At 40.2% G+C, this 21,895-nt stretch overlaps 1 protein-coding gene across 2 annotated transcripts in view; it reads right to left on the bottom strand.

Annotated features, from left to right (window-relative positions):
• YWHAQ (tyrosine 3-monooxygenase/tryptophan 5-monooxygenase activation protein theta) overlaps window positions 1-20,219 on the bottom strand; it is a 37,450-nt gene extending 17,231 nt beyond the window's left edge. The window contains exons 1-2 of one of the 2 annotated variants that reach the window (XM_004436457.3): window positions 20,107-20,219; window positions 19,384-19,739 (exon numbers count right to left, since the gene is read on the bottom strand). In XM_004436457.3, coding sequence (XP_004436514.1) covers window positions 19,384-19,677 — 294 coding nt within the window. In that variant the 5' untranslated portion in view covers window positions 19,678-19,739; window positions 20,107-20,219. Of the gene's footprint in view, window positions 1-19,383; window positions 19,740-19,981; window positions 20,005-20,106 lie in introns of those variants that run through there. The other variant, XM_087437185.1, reaches the window with a different exon arrangement.
• Between the last annotated feature and the right edge of the window lie 1,676 nt (window positions 20,220-21,895).

Genomic DNA, 21,895 nt, shown 5'->3' with positions numbered 1-21,895 from the left:
AGCAACTAAAATATCGAGTAACTGAAAAATTCTGTGAAGTTTTCACTCTCCGAAAACTATAACAATGCAGAATTATTACAAGACACAGAGTAACAATACATGTTTGCAGAGGATAGTATTTCAGATTATTTAGTACAAAAGTTCTTTCATATTAAGTATGTGCAAAGGATTGAGTTGGCTATTAAAGCACATGTGTTTCCCAACCTCTTTTAGAAGCCTGTCGAAATTAGGGATAGTTACATGTTTTTTTCTTTAATCCAACAGATGTCTGCCTTTAAGACTACATTTTCTAAAATCTGACAACTAACTACGATAATCTGTTATCAGGAGGAAGTGTTTCACTAAAATAATCAAGGATCTCAAATATTTCAATAGCCCACTATCCATTTTAAGGTAACTGACAAGACGTGGGTTCATTTGAGATATATAATGGCACGACTTTAACTAATAACTACATGCTAATAACTCACAAATCTGCCCCTTTCCAGTAGGGCAATTAACTTTTACAGCTCTGTACCTTAGTTTCATCTGTAAAATAGAGTTAATGGCAATCCCTACTTCACGAGGTTGTTGTGAAGATTGAGTTAATGAAGATTGCTTAGAATACTGCTTGGTCCATAAACCTCAATCACCCGCACCTCCACACAAATCTTCCTCTTAAGTGTCAGATCAAGTGCTCCTATATGTATGTGTATCTGTATACATGTATAGCTGTATATGTGTGTGTGTACACGTGTATATATAGACATCTGGATGGGCCAGTGTGACTTTAAACTTTACTCATTTAAAAAATATTAAATTTGCCTTCCTAACACAATCTACTGCTGATTCTCCTCCCCTACTCAATTTTCTGGCTTAAGAAAAGCACTCAGTTGTCCTAGTTAGAAACCTGGGCATCATCCTAATGCTTCTTTGGCCTTACTCCCCTGGCCTCCCACATTTAGTTCCCCAAACCCCTGGATGTAATTTTCCCCAAGTCAAGACTTTGTTTGAAAACCTCAGACAAATAAGCACAGTATACTTTGGGAATATACATCTCCCTGCTCTTAACTATAAACCACTGAGGGAAAAGACTTTATCTTGTCTAAATTTGATATACATATATATATATTTGTATAGCAAATTAACAAGAATGCAAAACTTGACTACAATCTGAGAGCATATAAAATAAATATACCTTAAAAATAAGGGTGAGTCCATCAGAAAAAACAGAGAGAGGCATGGAAACAGAAAAGCAACAGACATTGAAGGAAAAGGATCTAATATATAGTCTAGGAGAGTGTGAATCATAGTCAAGCAACCCACTGACAAATCCCTACCGTGACAAAGCCCTACTATGGAGATGATGGCCATTAAGCATTTGAGCAGCCATCCAATTTCTCGTCATGATGCCGCATTTACTAAGCAACTTCCTGCTTATGCCTTGATTCCTATGTGAGTCTATTTGCCTCCTGAATAAGAACATACTGGTCATGCCAACACAAGTATTTCAATCTTTGTGCTAGTTATTCCTCACTGTAAATGAATAAACTAACGTTCCTGGTTTTATACACCAGTCACATGAGCTTGATTATGGTGGATCTATCCCTGAAAGATGGCTCCACCCTGGTGTGTGTGAGTCCACGAGGCCAAAGGCCATACTATAAACTGCAGTAAACTCACAGGTAACGCAACCCTTCCCACCACCCCACCCACACTGCCAACAACTCTGTAGTGTTACATGGCTGAGTATCCTTATACATTCTGAAATACGACTATCTACTAGACCTTAATATGCCCCAAACAAAAATAAATTTATTTCCAAACCTGTTTCTATACTTACATTCCTTACTTCTACCAATTCTTCCACCATCCTCCCACCTCCTAGCCACCCAGGCCCATCAGCACTACCTTTGACTTTTCACTCCATTTCCCATCCTACCACCAGCTGTCAAGCCCTACTGATTTCACCTCTGTAACAGAATTTTGAGATACCTTCTCAGGCTCATTCTTATTTCTATTACCCAAATTAATCATATCATTTCACCTCAACTAATCCAATAACCTAACTGATCTACCAGGTTTTAGGGTTCTTCCTTCTCTAATCCATTTTATATCCTGCTCCCAGATTAACCTTAAAGTCCATTCTGGGCATGTTAATCCCCTGCTCAAAAATCCCAATGGCCTGTTAAAGAATAAACTTAAAGCCTAGCACTCACGGTCCTCCAGGATCAGACTCTAACCTAGAGAGGTAGTGAAGAAGATACTGATCCCCTAGCCATAAGAGCAGCAGGGTGAAGCTGGGGGAGCAATCCATTTTCTCCAGTATGCCATACAAATACAGTTATTCTGTGTGTGCCATTAACACAGAGTTGGGAAGCCCTGTCCTAACTGACTGACATCCAACCTTATTTCTATTATCATTCCTGCACTAGCAGGAAGAGCATGGAGCAACAATGAGGTGCCCCCCACATACTTAAAAGTGGCACTCTAAGAAGTAAAACATACAGGCATTCATCGAGTTAGATGTTGGGAATGCAGTTGGGAATGCAGCAGGTATAGGGGGAGAGTGAAAAAGCCAACACTGATAGTTATCTCCAGCACTATTAAGAGAAGAGGGTACTTGGGTCTATGAATACTGTCTTCCAACAAGGATGCACCTATACTGATGCTGGACAGAGCAGTGTTGGAGTAGCTAATCATTAAGATCATCCAACTACTGCTTCTTGTTGATTTCAGTGCTCACCAAGCAATCTCCTAATGCTAATTTGGTTCCTCCTGTAAATCTGCCTGCAAGCAATAAACATGGCTAGACCATGACTCTCTGCCCAATTTATAATTCTTGCAGCTTTTCTCTCAGTATGCCAACAAATTCGATTTGGAGCCCATAAGGCCAAGGGGACAAACCCTAGACCATAAGTGTACACTACTGTTTTACTCATTTGGCACTCCTGCCAAACAATTCCTCCTTATCTTGATTTAGGGGGGCGGAGGGGAGAATCCCTGAAAAAGTGTTAATGGGCCTTCATATCTCCAACTTCTATTTATTAAAATTCATACAATTCTGGAGCATTGTGAAAATGCCTTCTAACAACAGTATTTGTGTAGACTAAAAATCACTTTGTATAAAGTGTTCAAACTTTTGAGATACCATTCTAAAAGTAACAAGACCTAAAACCTAACACTGGCTAGAATATTTGTCAAATTAATAAATCAAAATTAATATGAATAATGGTGTCATGATGAATTGTCACTATGGTCAGAGAATTAATATGGACTCCTCAGACCCAAAGGGGTATGTGCCACTGTAGTTACAGTGAAAGTAAAAATAAGCCAGAGTAGTTCAGGCAAACAAGTGGTTAATTATTTTTGTGGGCAAAAGAAAAATAAGGAGCTAAAACCCAGAGGATAAACAAGCAAAGGGGAAGGGGAGGAAACAGATGAAGAGAATCCAAGGCTCTCAATAAAAAGAGAAAAAGTTTTATCTATGTCAGTCCTGGTGGTCTAGTGGTTAAGATCTGGTGTTCTCACCACCTCAGCCCAGGTTTGTTTCTCGGTCAGGTAACCACACCAACTGACTGTCAGTTGTCATACTGTGGCGCCGCATGTTGTTATGATGCTGAAAGCTATGCCACCGGTATTTCCAATTCTAGCAAGGTCATCCATGGTGGACAGGTTTCCACGGAGCTTCCAGACTAAGGCAGTCTAGGAAGAAGGACCTGGGCACCCACTTCCGAAAAAATTGGCCATGAAAACCCCGTGAATAACAGCAGAGCATTGTTTTAATATAGTGCAGTAAGAGGAGAGGATGATGCAAAAAGACCTGACAGGTTTCTACTCTGGAGTTGGAATAAACCTGACGGCACTAACATTCTAAACTCTTTTTCCTGGTCCATAAGCTCTCTAGCCACCACCATCCCATGACCCAGACAAAATGATCACCAATGACAGCAGTATTGCTATCAATATCTGCTATAGCACAGTGGTGCTTTTTAGGGGCTGGGATAGCCCTTTTGTGAGCATAATGCAACCCCTCTCCTCCCATAAACAATTAGCACTTAAATCCAAAAACAATAAAAATGCTCTTGGATAGGAATGTTCATCCCGTCTTCCAACTCAGCTACAGAGCTGTTATGACTGCAGTGGTGAAGACACATAACAGAAAGAGTTTTAGACTCTGAAAAATAATGGGGTGTGTGTGAACTGTGATGTACCAATATTAAAGAAAATCAGTTTTTGCCCCCTCACTTCACTTCAAAGCAGCCAAGCCCATTTCAGATATTATAAGAAACAAATGGAATGCCCAGTCCTTCATCTTTGACCTCTGTCTGCTACATCCTCACATTTTAGCAGCTGAATACTGAGTGGCCATAACAGCAATATCAGAATATATTATACCTTCCGCTCAAAGATTTCCAACTCTCTGGTCAAGATATACAACTTCGGAAGGACAGTTTAACAATACATCCACTGGTGACACTAATACTACTTTCCAAATTTGTCAATCTGCATCAAAAACAATTACACAACCACAATTTACCAACATTGACAGATCAGTGCTACCAAAAGAACCAAGGCGAATACCACCTATGTCTGTACTTCCTTCCCTTCCAAGTTTTCCTTAAAAGGACAAAAACCAAACAGAACAGTAAGTCGAATCTTAGTTTGGTCACAAGTAAGTCAACTAGACAGATATCCTGATAACCTAATAGAAAGGATGCTCCAGTAATTAAAAATAGGTCAAAATTGCCTTGCCGGCTTAGTAGATAGGTCAAGTTTTGCTATATCCTAGGAAAACTACTAAAAATAGATAATAGCTTATACTAGCAAAGACACCACTGGACTTTCATATGAGCTTTGTCTTTTGTAAGTCTATGACAAAATGAACTAAGCCATTTCTACGTTATAGAAATTATACAATTATTTGCAGACTAATTTTTCAATCTATGGCTAACCCATGCCACATACATTTATCTCTGCAGCTATATTATACACAACCCTCTAGTCTACCAGCTGTTACGGGACACAAAGGGAAGAATAGGGTCAACTGCAATTTAAGAGGCTATGGTAAGAAAATTATCCTGCATTTGCAACTAAACTTATGTGGGTTACTGATTACATTCAACTGAACTACTGGGTATAGCACAAAAAATAACCTTGAAAAATAAAGTAGTACTTAACAGTATATAGAGGAAAAAATAAAGATGAAGTCCTTATTCTTACATACTCTCACAGCTCATCAATATTGATCCGAATTGGGTGCAATTTATTTTGGGGACAGCCACAAGAGGAACTCAGAACACTGGTAAACTCCAGACAATACAGAATTGGGTCCAATTACGAGACTCAGTGAGAAAGAAAATACTACATTAATATAATAACACATTTTTACACAGGGAAGAGAACTAGAGCAAAGGTAAGAAAGCACACAATACAGGAGAGACTCGTAGGGGCCGGCTGGGTGGTGCAAGAGGTTAAGTGCGCGCGCTCCGCTGCGGCGGCCCGGGGTTCGCTGGTTCGGATCCTGGGCGCGCACTGACGCACCGCTCTGCAAGCCATGCTGTGGCAGCGTCCCATATAAAGTGGAGGAAGATGGACATGGATGTTAGCCCAGGGCCAGTCTTCCTCAGCAAAAAGAGGAGGATTGGCAGATGTTAGCTCAGGGCTGATCTTCCTTACCAAAAAGGAAAGACTCGTAGTAGGTAGTTCCACATACCCAGAGAAAGGAGGTAGAGGAGAAAGGCTGGAAGGTCTCAATCAAGTCCTGTTAAGGAAACTGGACTCCATCTAATATGGTAACAGTTGTGAAATTTTAAAAAGCAGTAATTATTTCCTTCCCTCAAGTCTTTTTAAGCAATACCAGTATACAGTAAAAGAGATAAAAGGAAGCCACTCTAGCTGAAAAGCACAGATGTATAAAGCACCCATTCTCCCCCACTTCCACACAAGAGAGAATTCTCATAAGAATGGGGTCTGTAAAGAAAGGTTTTACAATGAAAGGCAGTGGGAACAGAAGGAGCACTATTGTAGAAAAGCTGAATTTTAGTTCACGGCTAACTGGCTGTGTAACTAAGTAAATCAATATGCCTCAGTTTCCTTACAGGTAAAACACATGTCTCCTCTACTCATAATTACACATAATGCAAGGAAAACAGACCTGAAAGTACTAATAAGCTATAATTTGTAATTGACCAGGGAATGAGTGCAGTGGCACCTAAACTGTATCTTGTAGGACAGGTGAGATTTCAACATACAGAAATGGGAGAGAGAAGGTTTTACAAGTGAGAATAGCAGTGAGTAGAGGGATGGAAATAAAATATGGAGTGCTTTGGATAAACAATTTGGCTGGAGTATGAAGAATGGAGTAATCACAAGTTTTCCTTAAATGAACTTTTACACCAAACCACATGTGATTATTTTTTCCATAAGTTGAGAACTTCAGATCAAAGATATATGAACTAGTATTTCAACAAACGGTGCTGGGACAACTGGATAGCCACATAAAAAGAATAAAGGTTGGACCCCTTCCTCACACCTTATGCAAAAATTAACTCATAATGGACCAAAAACCTAAATGTAAGAGCTCAGATGATAAAACACTTAGATGAAAACACAGGTGTAAATCTTCACGACCTTGGATTAGGCAATGGTTTCTTATATATTACGACAAAAGCACAAGCAACCTAAGAAAAATTAAATTGACTTCATCAAAATTAACAAATTTTGTGTTGCAAAGGACACTACAAAGAAAGTAAAAGACAACCTACAGAACGGGATAAAATATCTGTAAATCATATATCTGATTAAAGTTTTAGTATCCAGAATATATAACTATTATAATTCAATAATAACAAGATAACCCAATCAAAAAATGAGCAAAGGATTTGAATCAACAATTCTCCAGATATACAAATGGCCAATAAGCACATGAAAATATTCAACATCCATTAATCTGGAAAATGCAAATCAAAAGCAAAGTAAGATACTACTTCCCACCCACCAGGATTGTCGGGGAGGATGCAGAGACATCAGAACTCTAATACACTGCTGGTGGGAATTTAAAACAGTGCAGCCACTTTGGAAAACAGTCTGGTGGTTCCTCAAATGGTAAAACAGAGTTACCACATGACCCAGGTATATACCCAAGAGAAATAAAAACATGTCCGTACAAAAACCTGTACACGAATGCTCACAGCAGCATTATCTGTAATAGCCAAAAGGTGGAAACAACTCAAATGTCCGTCAACAGATAACCAGATAAAAAAATGTGGTATATCCATACAATGGAATATTATTCAGCCATAAATGGACATGAAATCTGATACATGCTACAACATAATAAACCTTGAAAACATTATGCTAAGTGAAATAAGCCAGACAAAAAAGGACAACTATTGTATGATTCCACTTATACAAGGTACCCAGAGTAGTTAAATTCAGAGACAGAAAGCATAACGGTGGTTGCAGGGGCTGGAGGGAAGGGGAAATTGGGATTTATTATTTAACAGGTACAAAGTTTCAGTTTTACACAATGATCCACGATCATAGATGGATGGTGGTGATGGTTACACAACAAATGAATGTACTTAACATCACTGAACTCTACAATTACAAATGGTTAAAATGGTAAATTTTATGTTGTGTGTATTTAAAACTGTTTTATTAAAAAAAAAGAAAAAAGAGAGGCTGGCCTGGTGGTGTAGTGGTTAAGTTTGAGCGCTCCACTTCAGCAGCCCAAGGTTTGCAGGTTTGGATCCTGGGCACAGATCTACGCACTGCTTATCAAGGCATGCTGTGGCAGGCGTCCCACACATAGAGTAGAGGAAGATGGGCACGGATGTTAGCCCAGGGCCAATCCTGCTCCGCAAAAAGAGGAGGATTGGTAATGGATGTTAGCTCAGGGATAATCTTCCTCACCAAAAAAAAAAAAAAAAAGAAAGAAAGAAAGAAAAAGAAATGAAGTACCGATACATGCTACAAGACAGATGAACCTTGAAAACATTATGCTAAGTGGAAGAAGCCAGACAAAAAAAGCCACATACTGTATGATTCCATTTATGTGAAATGTCCAGAACAGGCAAATCTACAGAGATAGAAAAGTAGATTAGTGGTTGTCAGGGCTGGGCCAAGGGAAGATGAGGAGTGACTGTTAAAGGGTACAATGTTTCTTTTTGAGGTGATGAAAATGTTCTGGTTAATGGCACTGCACAACTCTGTGAATATACTAAAAACTTATGAATCATATACTTTAAAAAGGTGAATTTTATGGTATTTGAATTAAATTTAATTAGAAAATAAATATGAACTGACAATCCTCGTCATTAAATAAAGACAATGAAAAACAAGATAGAAAGCTCCTCTAATATGGATAATATAAGCAACTAAGCCAAATTATTTTACAAGCATTTCTCAGAAACTTTAGGGGAAGGAGATCATTAAGTCTCTTTAGAGGAAGAACAGACAAAAAGGAAATTATCTGCATAGTCCTCATCACTATGACTTTAGAATACATGTAAAATATAGCTAAAAGTTTTAGTGTGTTATCTTTCTTTTATTTTAGAAAATGTTTTAAAAACAGGACAAAAACAGCACATAAGATGATCAGAGAATATTTGTTAAATGAAAAGCAGTTGAGGGCTTTTATTGTTTAATTTGTGACCTCCATCCATCCCTTTAATCCTATTTTCCCCATAAACTTGCTAATTGTAAATTTTACTACTACAGGAAAGACTATCCTATGGAAAACTATTTGAGAACCTATACTAACAGTCTTAATAGGTCCTTCAAAGATTCAACAGATTTGGAGGCTGGATATGCCGCTTTGATATCGTGACAGAAAATTAAAGGAAACTAGTTCTATCAATAGCTAAAGTAAGCTTTATAAACATCTGCCAGGCCTTTTAGATTAAAAGCAGAAATTTTCAGAAATCTGTATGGGACAAAAATGAATCACTAAGTATTTTTTGATCTGTATAAAGATGATCATCTATGTCTTTTTCTTCCCAAAGATATACAGCTGGTCATAAACAATAAAATAGAGGTATAGCCTTCAGTTCTACCTAATGAGTTATTCACACTGCATCAGGTTATACTCTGTACTCTATTTAATACAGCAGTAATTAAAGATTGAAAAGCCTAACAAGAAATCATATAATACAAAAATGCTGTTTTCCTGATACAGCTTCACCTCTGTGCAAAATAAATCATTTGCAAAAGTAGATGAACAGTAAAAGAAATTTGCTGAACAAATAAACACTGCCATTTAAATATTTCCTTTAATCTTAAACTTAGCCATTGAATCGGGGCAATGCATGCTCCTCCACCTCCTTCCCTAATCTACTGAAGTTATTACTCTTGATCCTTTCTCTAATTAGATGGTTCTTAAGTTTTTTCCTACCCTTAATACTTTGGCAGGTGTGGGAAAGGAGAGGAGGAAATGAAAATTTCTAGGGGACCATGAGTAGTTTAATAAAGACTCCCACCTCAATTTGTTCAAGAACATAGTCACTTCAATATATACCATTTCCCATCTCAAATGTTATGTTAGTCCTTGGATGTTTAAATATTACATAAAAATTTAAAAACTATATTAATGGGATAGTCAGTCTTTCCAAACTCCTTTAAGTATCTGACATCACTAAGAACCAACCACCTGATTTCTGCAACCAGTCCCCAAATAATCTAGAGTATTTTCTGAGTAAAGGATATGTAAACTCTTACTGTAATCTTTCTAACCTCTTCACTAGTCCATCAGAATCCCGAGGGCAACACAAGCATTGAAGGCACTTGGAAATAGTACCAGGGAGAAAGATCAGAACACCTAATATATACATGTTTAACTGCAGATGTCTAATACTATACTTTTTAAGAGAGCAAAACTTTCTGAGCCATGTTATATAACGTCTGTTTGGTAAAATAAGCAAAACAAGAGGGAAAATGAGAGTACTAATTCTAGATGAGTAACATCAATAAGAGTTAGGGAGTAAAAAGTCTGATCTGAAAATCAGTATCATTATGATTTTAAAGCATTTTTATGTACTTTCCCACAATCATCCTGACATTTACAAACAGCAATCTAAGACTGTTCCTTAAGAAAGCATTTACATTAAATTTACAGAAGTCCTTATAGCCATGGTCCCGCCACCTGCACCATAGTTTCTCCATTTCTCTAAGTAACAAACATGCAGCAAACATACAGGAGACAGAATGGTCCAAGTCAAAGTTAGTAAACTAAGGATATTATACAACACATATTTAGTACCATACTATGCCAAATCCAACTGGAGCAAAAGGTCCAGATGACAGAGATCATGGAATACTGCTCATGTGAACAGAAAAAATGTAAATGGATAGTCAAGATCTGTGGGAAAGACAAGTTTCATTGAAATGCTTCAACCAATACTGGCTAACAGCTCACCTGACCTACTGTCTCCAAAAGCTGTAGAACTTTCAAATCTAAATGCAACCAGCCCCAAAAGACCATTATTTACATATTTCATTCATGCCAACTCTGCTTTTGGGTTGGATATTGGGGAATGAAGAGAGAGATCATATTAACCTTACATTACCATTCTCAATACAAAGAAGAAGCCATTCCAACAAACCAGTTCTTTAGTTATTCAGGAATTAACAGGGACTCTTTATTACCCAATATCTAAAATCAACTTTTCTCTCTTCTTTATTATCAAGTCTGTGATTTTTCTGGTCTCCAAACTTATATTCCTAGAATAAGTTGTAGGGTAAAGAGACAGGGCAATGAGAAGGAAGGGGAAGGTTTTACAAATGTCATTATCACCACATAATGACAACTACTCAGAAAACTGCTCATCACCCACCACAGTGATGATTAGCAAGCCTCAAAGCAGAATTCCCCTAGAGCAGCAGTTTTCAAAGCGTGTTCTGGGGACTTCTAGGGGCCTCTCACACACCCTTCTGGGTGGGTGGGCGGCACAAAGTCAAACCATTTTCATAATACTAAGATGCTATTTGCTTTTTCACTATCATTCTCTCATGAGTAGTTTTCCAGAAGCTACATGAGATGTAATATTGCAATAGATTAAATGTAAAGCGCTGCCACTATTCTCATGCAATTTTGTTTAAAGCTATTTTTTTCTTAAATGTTATTATTCCATTTATATGAGGTATCTAGTGTAGTCAAATTCAGAGACAGAAAGTAGAATGATGGTTGCTGGGACGGGAGAATGAGGAGTTAAGTGTTTAATGGGTACAGAGTTTCAGTTGGGGAAGACAAAAAAGTTCTAGTGATGGTTGCACAACAATGTGAGTGTACCTAATGCCACAGAACTATACACCTAAAATGGTAAATTTTACATTACATATAATTTACCACAATTAAAAAGAAAATCACACATTATGTTAACTTCTAATGGGTTTATTATTCTAAATGAATTAGTAATTATTCTAAATGGATTACAAAATTCTCAGTTTTAATTTCTAATAATGTAAATATTTATAGGTATAATCTACACAAACAAAAGCTTTTGGGTTCCACAATACTTTTAAGTGGGAAAAGGGGTCCTGAGACCAAGAAGTTTGAGAAGCACTGCCCTAGAGTATGGTCAATTATGTAAGTCTTCCACTGTACCCTGTGACTCTTCAAAATAATCTAATTAGCACTCATAATCAAATAAAAACAAAAGCTATGGTGCCAAATCCATCAGTCCTATGTCCTAGATGGATATCAATACCTTTCCATACACTCTCATATCTTGAGGTCAACAAGACATAGGTTTCACTAATTTTCTTGCTATAGGTATTAAAGGCATTCAACCACAGCAATGAAGAGTATCATACCCCTAATACACGGCAATCAACAATTACAGTGCCACCCATATACCTGCCACCCAGATCCTACCATTAACCTTCTCCATACTTGCTTTATCACATATCCATCCACTACTATTAGTTTTTATGTAAACTGAAGACACCAGTACATGCATATCACTAACTAGACTTTTCTTTCTTTAGAAGCAAAACTTACACACAATGAAATGCACAAATGTTAGGTGCACATTTGCTAAGTTTTGACAAATGCATATCTGTGAAACTCAAACCCATATCAACACAAAGAACATTATAATCACCACAGAAAGTTCCCTTCTGTCCCTTCCCACTCAATCTCTGCCTCCATTCCCACAGAGGCCACTATTCCTGTGATTTTTCACCCATAGACTACTTTTGCTTTTTCTAGAATTTCATATAAATGGAATCACACTATGTTCTTTTTTGTGCAAGTCTCTTTCACTTAGCACGTTTCTGAAATTTATCTATATTGTAATGTGTATCAGTAGTTCATTTGCTCTCATTGCCGAGTAGTATTCCACTGTATGAATATACCACAGTGTGTTTATCCATTTTCCTATTAATAGACCATTTCAAGTTTTCAGCTCTTAGAATAAAGCTGCTATGTGCATTCTTGTACAAGTCTTTTTCTGGACCGACATTTTCATTCCTCTTGTGTAAGTATCTAGGAATGGAATTTCTGGAGGAAAAAACCACCTTTTAATTATAGAAAATTTCAAACATACATAAGAGGAGAGGATAGTAGGGCCGGCCCTGCGGCTTAGCAGTTAAATGCACGCGCTCTGCTGCTGGCGGCCCGGGGTTCACATCCTGGGCGCACACCGACACACCGCTTCTCCAGCCATGCTGAGGCCGCGTCCCACATACAGCAACTAGAAGGATGTGCAACTACGACATACAACTATCTACTGGGGCTTTGGGGGGAAAATAAATAAATAAATAAATAAAATTATTTAAAAAAAAGAGGAGAGAATAGTATAACGAATTCCTATTAACTATAGTAATTCCCAGCAACTGCAGTAATTTATAGATGCTCGTTTCATCTATACCCCCACCTATTATTTTGAAGTCCTAGATATTATCATCATCTTGTCTTTAAATACGTTAATATGCAAACCATGTTGTCAAATTATTTATCATGAAATATTCAAGAAAATGTCATCCCTGATTTACCTACAAATTACAAGTAATTAAAGTAGCAACAAAGGATAAACTATAATTTTTATTCTCACAAATTTTATTTATTTATTTATTTATTTTTTGTGTGAGGAAGATCAGCCCTGAGCTAACATCCGATGCCAATCCTCTTTTTTTTTTTTTTTTTTTGGCTGAGGAAGATTGGCCTTGGGCTAACATCTGTGCCCAGCCTCCTCTACTTTACATGGGACACCGCCACAGCATGGCTTAACACGCGGTGCATCGGTGCATGCCCGGGGTCTGAACCTGCGAACCCCGGGCCACGGAAGCAGGATGCACACACTTAACCGCTGCACCACTGGGCCAGTCCCTCCTCACGTATTTTAAATGATGCCTCTCCACCACCCCTCCTTGATACCTAGAAAGTGAATGGTACAAAGATATTTCCCATTGTTACTATGAAAGAACTAGCGCTCAATACAAAACCCGGTATTGATAAATATCATAAAGGAACATCACTATGATCAAGGAGATTTCTCAACTGTCAAGCACCCTGAATTAACTGATCTCACGCTGCGATATCATTTTATAAGTGAAACTGTATATGAGACCTAAAAAAAAAAAAAGTCTGGTTAACTAGCTCTTTGTGAGAACAAACGTAGCCCTCATTACATCCAATACTGAATAAGTAGGTAAAATTCCAACCCTTCCAGTCACTAGTTTTGTTATCCTCAAAAACCTGTCTGTGCTGGAGAGGGTAAGGGGAAATGGCCTTTCTCAACAACTGCTGATGACAGTGTAAATGCATACAATCTTTTCAGAGGGCTATCTGGGGGAAAAAAAGCATTTCTCTTGATTTGGAAATTTTAGTTCCAAAAACTTAACCTAAGTAATTCTAGCATAAAGCATGCAACAAGGAAGTTCTTTCCAGTGTTGTTTATAATGGGTAAAACCGTTTACAACCTAAATGTTCAGTGGGGCATTAGTATAATTTTTGCAACATACAAATAAATACACACTACAGGGTTAAAAGTCTGGAACCACATACGCCAAACTATTAATGGCAGTTATGAAGGAGAGGGGAATATTCACTGTTCATCAATTTTAACTGCCTCTTCCAAACAGACTTCACTATAATTTCATTTGGATCTTTTTTCTCTGTGCCAAGTTTTTAAAAGAGCAAAGCTCAGGGTTTTGGAGGCAACCATGAGGTAGAACTTTGAAAATACAGGACCCACTGAGCAAGTTCCAGAAAGGTGAACTGTGGAGTCAAACAGCATACACACAATAGTGACAAGGAAAAAAAATGACTGAAGTCTAGACAAAGGTTCTGACAAGAGGCCAACATGTTAATAAGAACCCAAAGGACAAATATGATACAATTCAGTACAACTTAATACTATTTCTTTTATTTATGGTCTCACCCAGAGTTTCTCAGCCTTGGCATTACTGACATTTTGGGCTGGGTAATTCTTTGTTGTAGGGGATTATCTATGCATTATATGATGCTTAGCAGCATTCAGGCCTCTACTCACCACGTTAGTAGCATCCCTCCTCCACTCCAAGTCTTGGCAACCAAAAACTATCTCCAGAACTGGCCTAACATCCAGGGGGTAAATTCACCCTGGTTGAGAACCACTGATCTAACCTTACACTTATATGCCTGGAATATTATATGTATAATATTCCATTCCATTTCACTCTTCAAAAAAACACCTCTTGGCTTCAAGGAGCTTACAATCCAAAGGCAAAAAATCCAAAAGCCAAAGAATTTTTAAATTTTATTGCAATATCCTATATATAAGGAGGGCTTCAAAATTATCGACTTTGGGAGTTTTGTCCACCACAACCTATCTTCCCTACCTCCTAACTTACAAACATAATGTCTTATATTTATTAAACTGTACAAATTCCTCAAAACAGAGATTCACACTGTGATCTTTAGTCCGCTACCATGTATTTAAGGACAACTATGTTTCATTTAATTTCATCTGCAGCCACACCACCTGGATTCAAATCCTTGCTGTACTACTCACTAGCTTTGTGATGCTAACCAAGTTACTTAACTTCCTTATGCCTCAGTTCTCTCAACTTTAAAACAGAAATAATACTATCAATCTAACTTACGGGAACAAAGTGAGTATATAAAGTGCTTAAAATGCTTGGCGTATAGTAAACGCCCAATAAACGTCAGTTATTAGCTATTATTTTAACTACAGGCCTATGACAGTAGGCACCATCATCACCAATTTACAGATAAAGAAACAGAGGCTGAGAGATTAACAAACTTGCCCATGGTCACAAAACTAGAAGGTTATGGAGCAATAATTCAAAAACAGTCTGTGTTGGTTCCAGAGCCCATAATTTTTCAATTTTGTCAATAAAATTATATTAAGGTTCATTAACTATCAACAATAACGTATCAGTCTTCAAAATAATAACCAGCACCAGACACATTTTCATTACAAGATTAATTTAGAACACAACTAAATTGAAGCGTATTACTGAATTAAGGTTACAGAGCTTTAACACACCAACACAGACAACTTTCAGTTTCTTATATACTATTTTAAATGGTTCTTATTTGAAAAATCAGAACATAAACTATAGTTCTCAAAACTGTTTATACATTATATGGAAGCAGGCTGTTGAAATTAGTCTGCTAAAAGACCATCAACACCAAAGGATAAAATGGGGTTGTCTGAGACAGAGGTTATCTGGTATATATTCTCTAAATGTCTTGTTCTTACTCCAAGTCACTGACTTTTTAAATGCTAGATTTTGTTCCCAAGTCCCAGAAGGGCTTTGTGGACCCCTGTGATTTTTTCAATTTGCCGTTATCTCACACCCAAGTTCTTATGGACTCCCGAACATCTTACACATGTTATCTGACCACTGCCCAGCTGTGATACAACTTGTTAACCTTTTTCACTTAAACTTTGCTATTCCCAACAATCCTTATTAGGATCACCAATGACTTCTGCATCACCTCTTCCTGAAGCCATTTCACTGAAGTTGTTACTTTGTCAACATTTCATATACTCTGTCAACACTGCATATACCTTTAACATGTTCTTCAACGTGGACTGTAAAAACTACTCATTTTAGAGTTGGGAGGAAGTCAGAGCAGAGTTAAAATGGCTACAACCATTTAACTTTATAGTCCCAAAAAACCAGAATTAGAAGAGACCTAGAAATTTTAGCCCATCCCTCTGGTTTCACAAATCATACTGAGAGACAGAGATAACTTGGTGAAATCTTCTTCTCTAACTTCTTAGATTCTGTTTAGAGTTGGGACTTGGCCATTTGGGCCCTCTTAATCTCCTTTGTTCTTTAGAGCACTCATTTGGATTTTAACATTTTTTTTTAGCCTCCACAGTTCAGTAACTTCTCTCAATACAGTGATTATCAAAAGAGTTGAAAGTTGTCCACCATGTTCATTTTGAGTAAACAGTAAATAATTCCACCTCCAACCTACTCTATGAAAAGGGCAGGCTGAGAATCTCTGCTATTTAGGACTAAAATTTTGCCTGTCCTCCCTGTTACTCTTTTACCAGTCTTCTATAACAAGTCAGTTCTACCTACATCCTCCACACCAAATTCTCCTTTCTGTGCACCAAAGGAAAAAAAAAAGAAAATTTCATTTTACCACTCATCATCCAGAAACTTTAGATTTCACTCTTCTTTCCTCATTATTTTGACAGACTCCTCATGAAATTACTAATTATCAATTATCAGACTCTTGTTCACGAGTCTATACTTCCTTGTCTATCAGTTCAGATTACAAGCTGGTAATTATTAACACTCAAACCATGAATTCTAGATGCTGTCACATGCAGAACATCCAAAATCTTCAATGTCTCCCCAAGGTCAACCTAATGAGGAAAACTCCCTCTGACATTCTCTTATAAATTATAGTTCCTTCCTTTCCAGGCTTTTCTCTTCCAGCAGCTCTACACATATTCTGCTCCAGTCACATAGAAACTTTCTTCCCTGAAAAAGGCCTATCCTGGGGCTGGCCCAGTGGCATAGTGGCCGAGTTCGCACGCTCCACGTCAGAGGCCCAGGGTTCACCAGTTTGGATTCTGGGCGTGGACCTACTCACCGCTTATCAAGCCATGCTGTGGCAGGTGTCCCACATATAAAGTAGAGGAAGATGGGCACCAATGTTAGCCCAGGCCGATCTTCCTCAGGGAAAAAAAAAAAAAAAAGCCTATCCGGTACATTCCTTCTGCCTGGAATATTGACCCCCCTCAGACTCTCCTCCCTCAATGAGCCACTCTGCTTCCTTTAAACTACATAGCATTTTGTTCATAACCATCCTTTGAGAATTATATATTATTTGTTTGTGTATTTCTCATGTGCACTCACAAATTACTGGAGGACAAAATCTACGGTTCTCAGCTTTGTTCTTCCCCATACTGCTTAGCACAGTGCCTTGCACATACTAAGCTCTCAAATACAGCCACCAACTTGAAGATGGGCTTTCCCAGGTTTTTTTATAGGTTGGGCATTAAGTCACAACTAGTCTCTCAAGCCATTTTACTAATATAAATATTTTATTTATGCCTCAGTGTCTCAGATTAGTCAAGTTAAACTCTTCTATCTCACTTGGTGTAAAAAAATTATGCTAATTTTAAGGGTTCTCTCCTATCGAAATGCCGTATATGAAAGGTCTACCCCAATATACCTGGTCTCTCTTCCAAGTCATTTATCAACTAAGCAAAACTCTCTTCCACTTACGCCATCATAAAAACTAAAATTTATAAGAGCCACAAAATAAAACAAATAGTCCTTTGGCTCAGAGTTAACTTGCTAGAGAACAGGAAAAATTTTATGGTAATTCCTAATTGCTGCAGGGTAACTAAGAAACTTTAAAATAATAACAACACAAAAAGAGACTGAAATATGTGATGACAGCCCCCAAAAGCAATACATATACAGAAAAGCTTCTCATTAATGTACGGAATTCTTATAAGTCTTCCCTTGATAATAGAGTCTATGTTGTCAACAACCATTACCATATGCTATCGAAGGCTACTGTCACTTTCAAGTTGGCAAATTTCTTGAATACAAGCAATTCAGTTCAAAAGCTTTTATAAGTGCCTCCTCTATGCCAGGCAGGGAGTGGAAGCTAAGATGTAGATGAATACACCATACAGTCTTGCCTTCATAAAGCAAATAATCTCAATAGAGTTTTCTCCACTTAGTACACACTCTCTGCATTACTTTCTTTGCCCCTTTACCTGATATCTCCATCAGCCATGATTTTGTGCAGATCACCTGTTATTTGTATTGGAAAAACAGGTTAAAGAAGTTTAAAAAAAAATTTCCTGCCCCATGAATCTCATGGGGCAAGGAAGAGACAGTTGGAAGAAAAAGAGGCATTTTCCCTTCTATTCCCTCGTGAAAAATCACCAATCGAGCATGCTTGTCCTTCAAAGCCCCCCTAAAATACGACAAGGAACACGTCAAACATCAGTAGGCCTCTTGTAAAACTGGCACTTAAAAAAGGCAACTGCATCAGATATTTCCTATTTTATTGCTAGAAAAGACTCTTTGCAGTATTAAAACACTTCAAAACACTCCAGGACATAACGCTGGTATTTAAATTTTAAAAACTTATTTTACTGATCAAAAGATCCATGCAATGACAAAGCTAAAAATGTTCTCTCTCACTAATAAGGGTGAATCACAGCAGGCACCTACTCCACCCAGCAGCCACCCTTGCTAAGACTGGACAGTTCAAAACCTGGAAAGCTTTCCTTGCCTGCTCCACACGAGAAATGAATTCAACACATTAGAGTTTACGTATAGCTATGTAATAGCAAGGAAATGTTAATAAATACTGAAATTTACCAGGACACTTTGTTCTTCAGACTTAGCTGCGCCTTTTCCACATTTACCAAACTCTCCCCCGTTATTAACAGGGAAAAAACTCAACAAATACTCTTACTTGAAAAATGCAGGATCTGTTCTATTTTCGAAGTAAATTTCCATTAGTTTGGGAGGAAAATCTACGGCATATATTGTCTCTGTGGAAAAGGTGCCTGCCTGCACTTTTTTTCAACTCAAGCCTATGAACTGATGAAATACATTTAAGGGGTCCCCAGATCTCCTCGGTAAGCCTAAAAACGATTTTCAGTCTTGCACAAATCTACTTGGATATTTCAAAGTTATATTGTGTGGCAGCAACGCAGCATCTGGGGAAAGATCTATTCACCCCTGAAAATGCAGCTTCTTAGGTCTCAAGAACTGAAATAACTCATTAAGGAGGCCAAGGCGAACCTTCCCAGACCCTTTCCGTCGGCAGACGATTAGGCAAGCCCCGGCCCACATTTCTTCCCTGCTCCCACGAAATTCTCCACGAAAGTCTCACACAAAAGGGCCTCCGCGCGCCGAGGCACTTCCCCGGCTCCCGCCGCCCGGCGAGAGCGGACTCACCAGGACCGTGGTGCAGATGGACCTCAGCTCGGACTCCACTTTCTCCCGATAGTCCTTAATCAGCTGCAACTTCTTGTCGGAGGTGTCAGTCTTCTGCTCGATGCTCGAGATGACCCTCCAGGCGGACCGGCGGCCCCCGACCACGTTCTTGTAGGCCACCGAGAGCAGGTTGCGCTCCTCGTTGGACAGCTCGGCGCCCTGCTCCGTCACGGCCTTCATGCAGGTGGCCATGTCGTCGTAGCGCTCGGCCTGCTCGGCCAGCTTCGCCTTCTGGATCAGCTCGGTCTTCTCCATGGGGACGGGAGAGGAGAGCGAGGGCGAGCACCGACCCGGATCGGAGGAGGCGTGCGGAGGGCCTGCGGGCAGCGGACACAGGGCGGGGGCGGCGCCGTCAGACAATGCGCCCGCCGCCCCTTTTGTCTGTCCCCGCACGCGCGGCCCAGTTGAATTTCCCTCCCCCGCCCACGCTCCCGCCCGGCGCCCAGGAGGCCGAGGGGCGCCCGCGGAGGCGGCCCGCGGCGGGCGAAGGAGGAGGGGGAGGAGGAAGAGCCGCTCCCGCGCCCGCCCGCCCAAGATGGAAGCGGCCGTTGGCCCGCACCTTCCCGCCGGAGCCGTCCCTGAGGAGAGCGGCGTCGAGGCCGGCCGCTCCCGGGGGCTGGCCTCCCGCCCGGCCCTCAGGCCTGGCCAGACCGGAGGAGGGCCGGAGGCGGCCCTGGCGCTCACCTTCACGTCTCCGCGGCCGCGGCGCGAGTCCCACCACTTTGATCCGCTTTTGGCTTTAGCGGAGGACCCTCCCGTCTCAGCCTACCCCGGAGCCGAGGGGCGGGCCTCCGCACAGCTGCACTCGCTCCCGCCGCCCAATGACACGCCGAGCTTCCCCCTAGAGTCCCGCCTCCCGCCCCGCCGCTGGCCAATGATAACTGAGCGCGCGGAAGGGGGCCAGGGAGGCGGGGCGGGAGGGGAAGCGGAGGCTAGGAGGGTGGGTCGGCTCGGGCAAGTTCGGTTGGCCAGCAGGCTGCGGCTTCGGCCACGGGGTTTCCTCCAATTAGATCCAGGGTAAAAGGACGTCACTGTTGCCATGGCGATGCTGTTACCAACTCCCCTCATCCTCCCGCCACCCCCAGCACTTGTGGGTGCGGCACCGGAGCGGGAGGCTCGCACCACCTCTCCTGCGGCGGCTGCGTCTCTTGCTGCAGCACCGCTGCAGATGGTGCATTGCATCTTTGGGTCAATGCAGCTGCGGCTCTAGTCGGCCCGGTGAGGCCGGGCCTGGGAGGGTGACACAATCGGTTGTTTTGTTGCACAAGGGCCTTTCTTTCCTCCACCTTCCTATTCGTGACAAAGGTTTGGAGCTCAGTACCTTGAACCCAGCCTTTAATGACGTTGCGATTGCGGCTGCGAATTAGAAATAATCTCATCCCCATTAAAGAGGAATTAGTTCCTGGAGAAAGTGGCTTAAATATGGCTTTTACATGATAAATTCAAGTTTTCAGATGGGCACCTAAAACCTGAAATTCCCTTGTAGAATTCCCAAGGAAGTCCAGGCAGGTCTCTCCGGCAATGCCAGTTATTATGATTTTCTTTAAAATGAGAAATGACATTAGGGATAATTTGGTGAAAAAACTACCATTAACTCCATCCCCCCAAAAAGCAACTGTTTTTATATTTCTTTCCAGCCTTTCCAGGTTATGCATCTAAATATGTATTTTTTCACATCGTTGTCGTATGTGTACATGCTTTTTAATTTCTGGTATTGTTTTTGAAAGGTCACTTGAAAAGCTAAACTTCTCTCCCTAGATGTTGACTTCTGACATTCTCCTCCTAGCGAACGAACACCCTTCTGAAGTTAGGCAGATGGCCTCAGACGTCTTTTATGTCTTATTCAGGGTCATTGACAGACTTTCCTTTCTCTTGAAACTAGGCACTCCCTTCCTGCCACTCCCTTCTCTTCTGGCACTTCCCCGGTGCCCTACTCCAAATAAGGTCCTGGGTGTCTGGAAAGTGGCCTTTGTGCCATCTTAAGATGAAAATTGCCATCTGGGTTCATGTTACCATGATTCCAGTTTCAGCACGTCCAAGGGAGAATGGATCATTGAAAGACAAAGAATGCCACAGCCGAGAAAGAATTTCAACTTCCAAGTGGAGACTGGAGCAGATCTGGAGAATCTCTAGAATGGAAGAGTGCAGACAGATGGCAGGAGAAGGTGCAGACTTTCCAGAAATCTAAACTCCCTCCCAGCTATCCCTCCCTGTCCTGACTTGTAAAGGTTGCTTTGTGCTTTGACAGACAGGAGAGGCCTGGGTTGGAAAGGGCCTGTCTCTTGATGCAGAAATGCCTTACTATGTTCCAGTGTTCTAATGGAGGGCCCTGCTGTTATTTCTGGAATCCCTGGGGCCAGGCTGCAGACACACGAGTGTTTATGGCCATGTGGGCTGGGGTGGAGCCGGACACCAAGAAATCCCAATGGAAAGTATTTGCATGTGGAAGGTCAGATAAAATGCTTTCTGTATG

The sequence above is a fragment of the Ceratotherium simum genome, chromosome 11 (assembly GCF_057802395.1).
Source record: "Ceratotherium simum simum isolate JZ-2026a chromosome 11, ASM5780239v1, whole genome shotgun sequence".
NCBI classification, from domain to species: domain Eukaryota; kingdom Metazoa; phylum Chordata; class Mammalia; order Perissodactyla; family Rhinocerotidae; genus Ceratotherium; species Ceratotherium simum.
The sequence above is the reverse complement of the archived record's forward strand: the minus strand, read 5'-3'. Positions and strand labels throughout refer to the sequence as shown.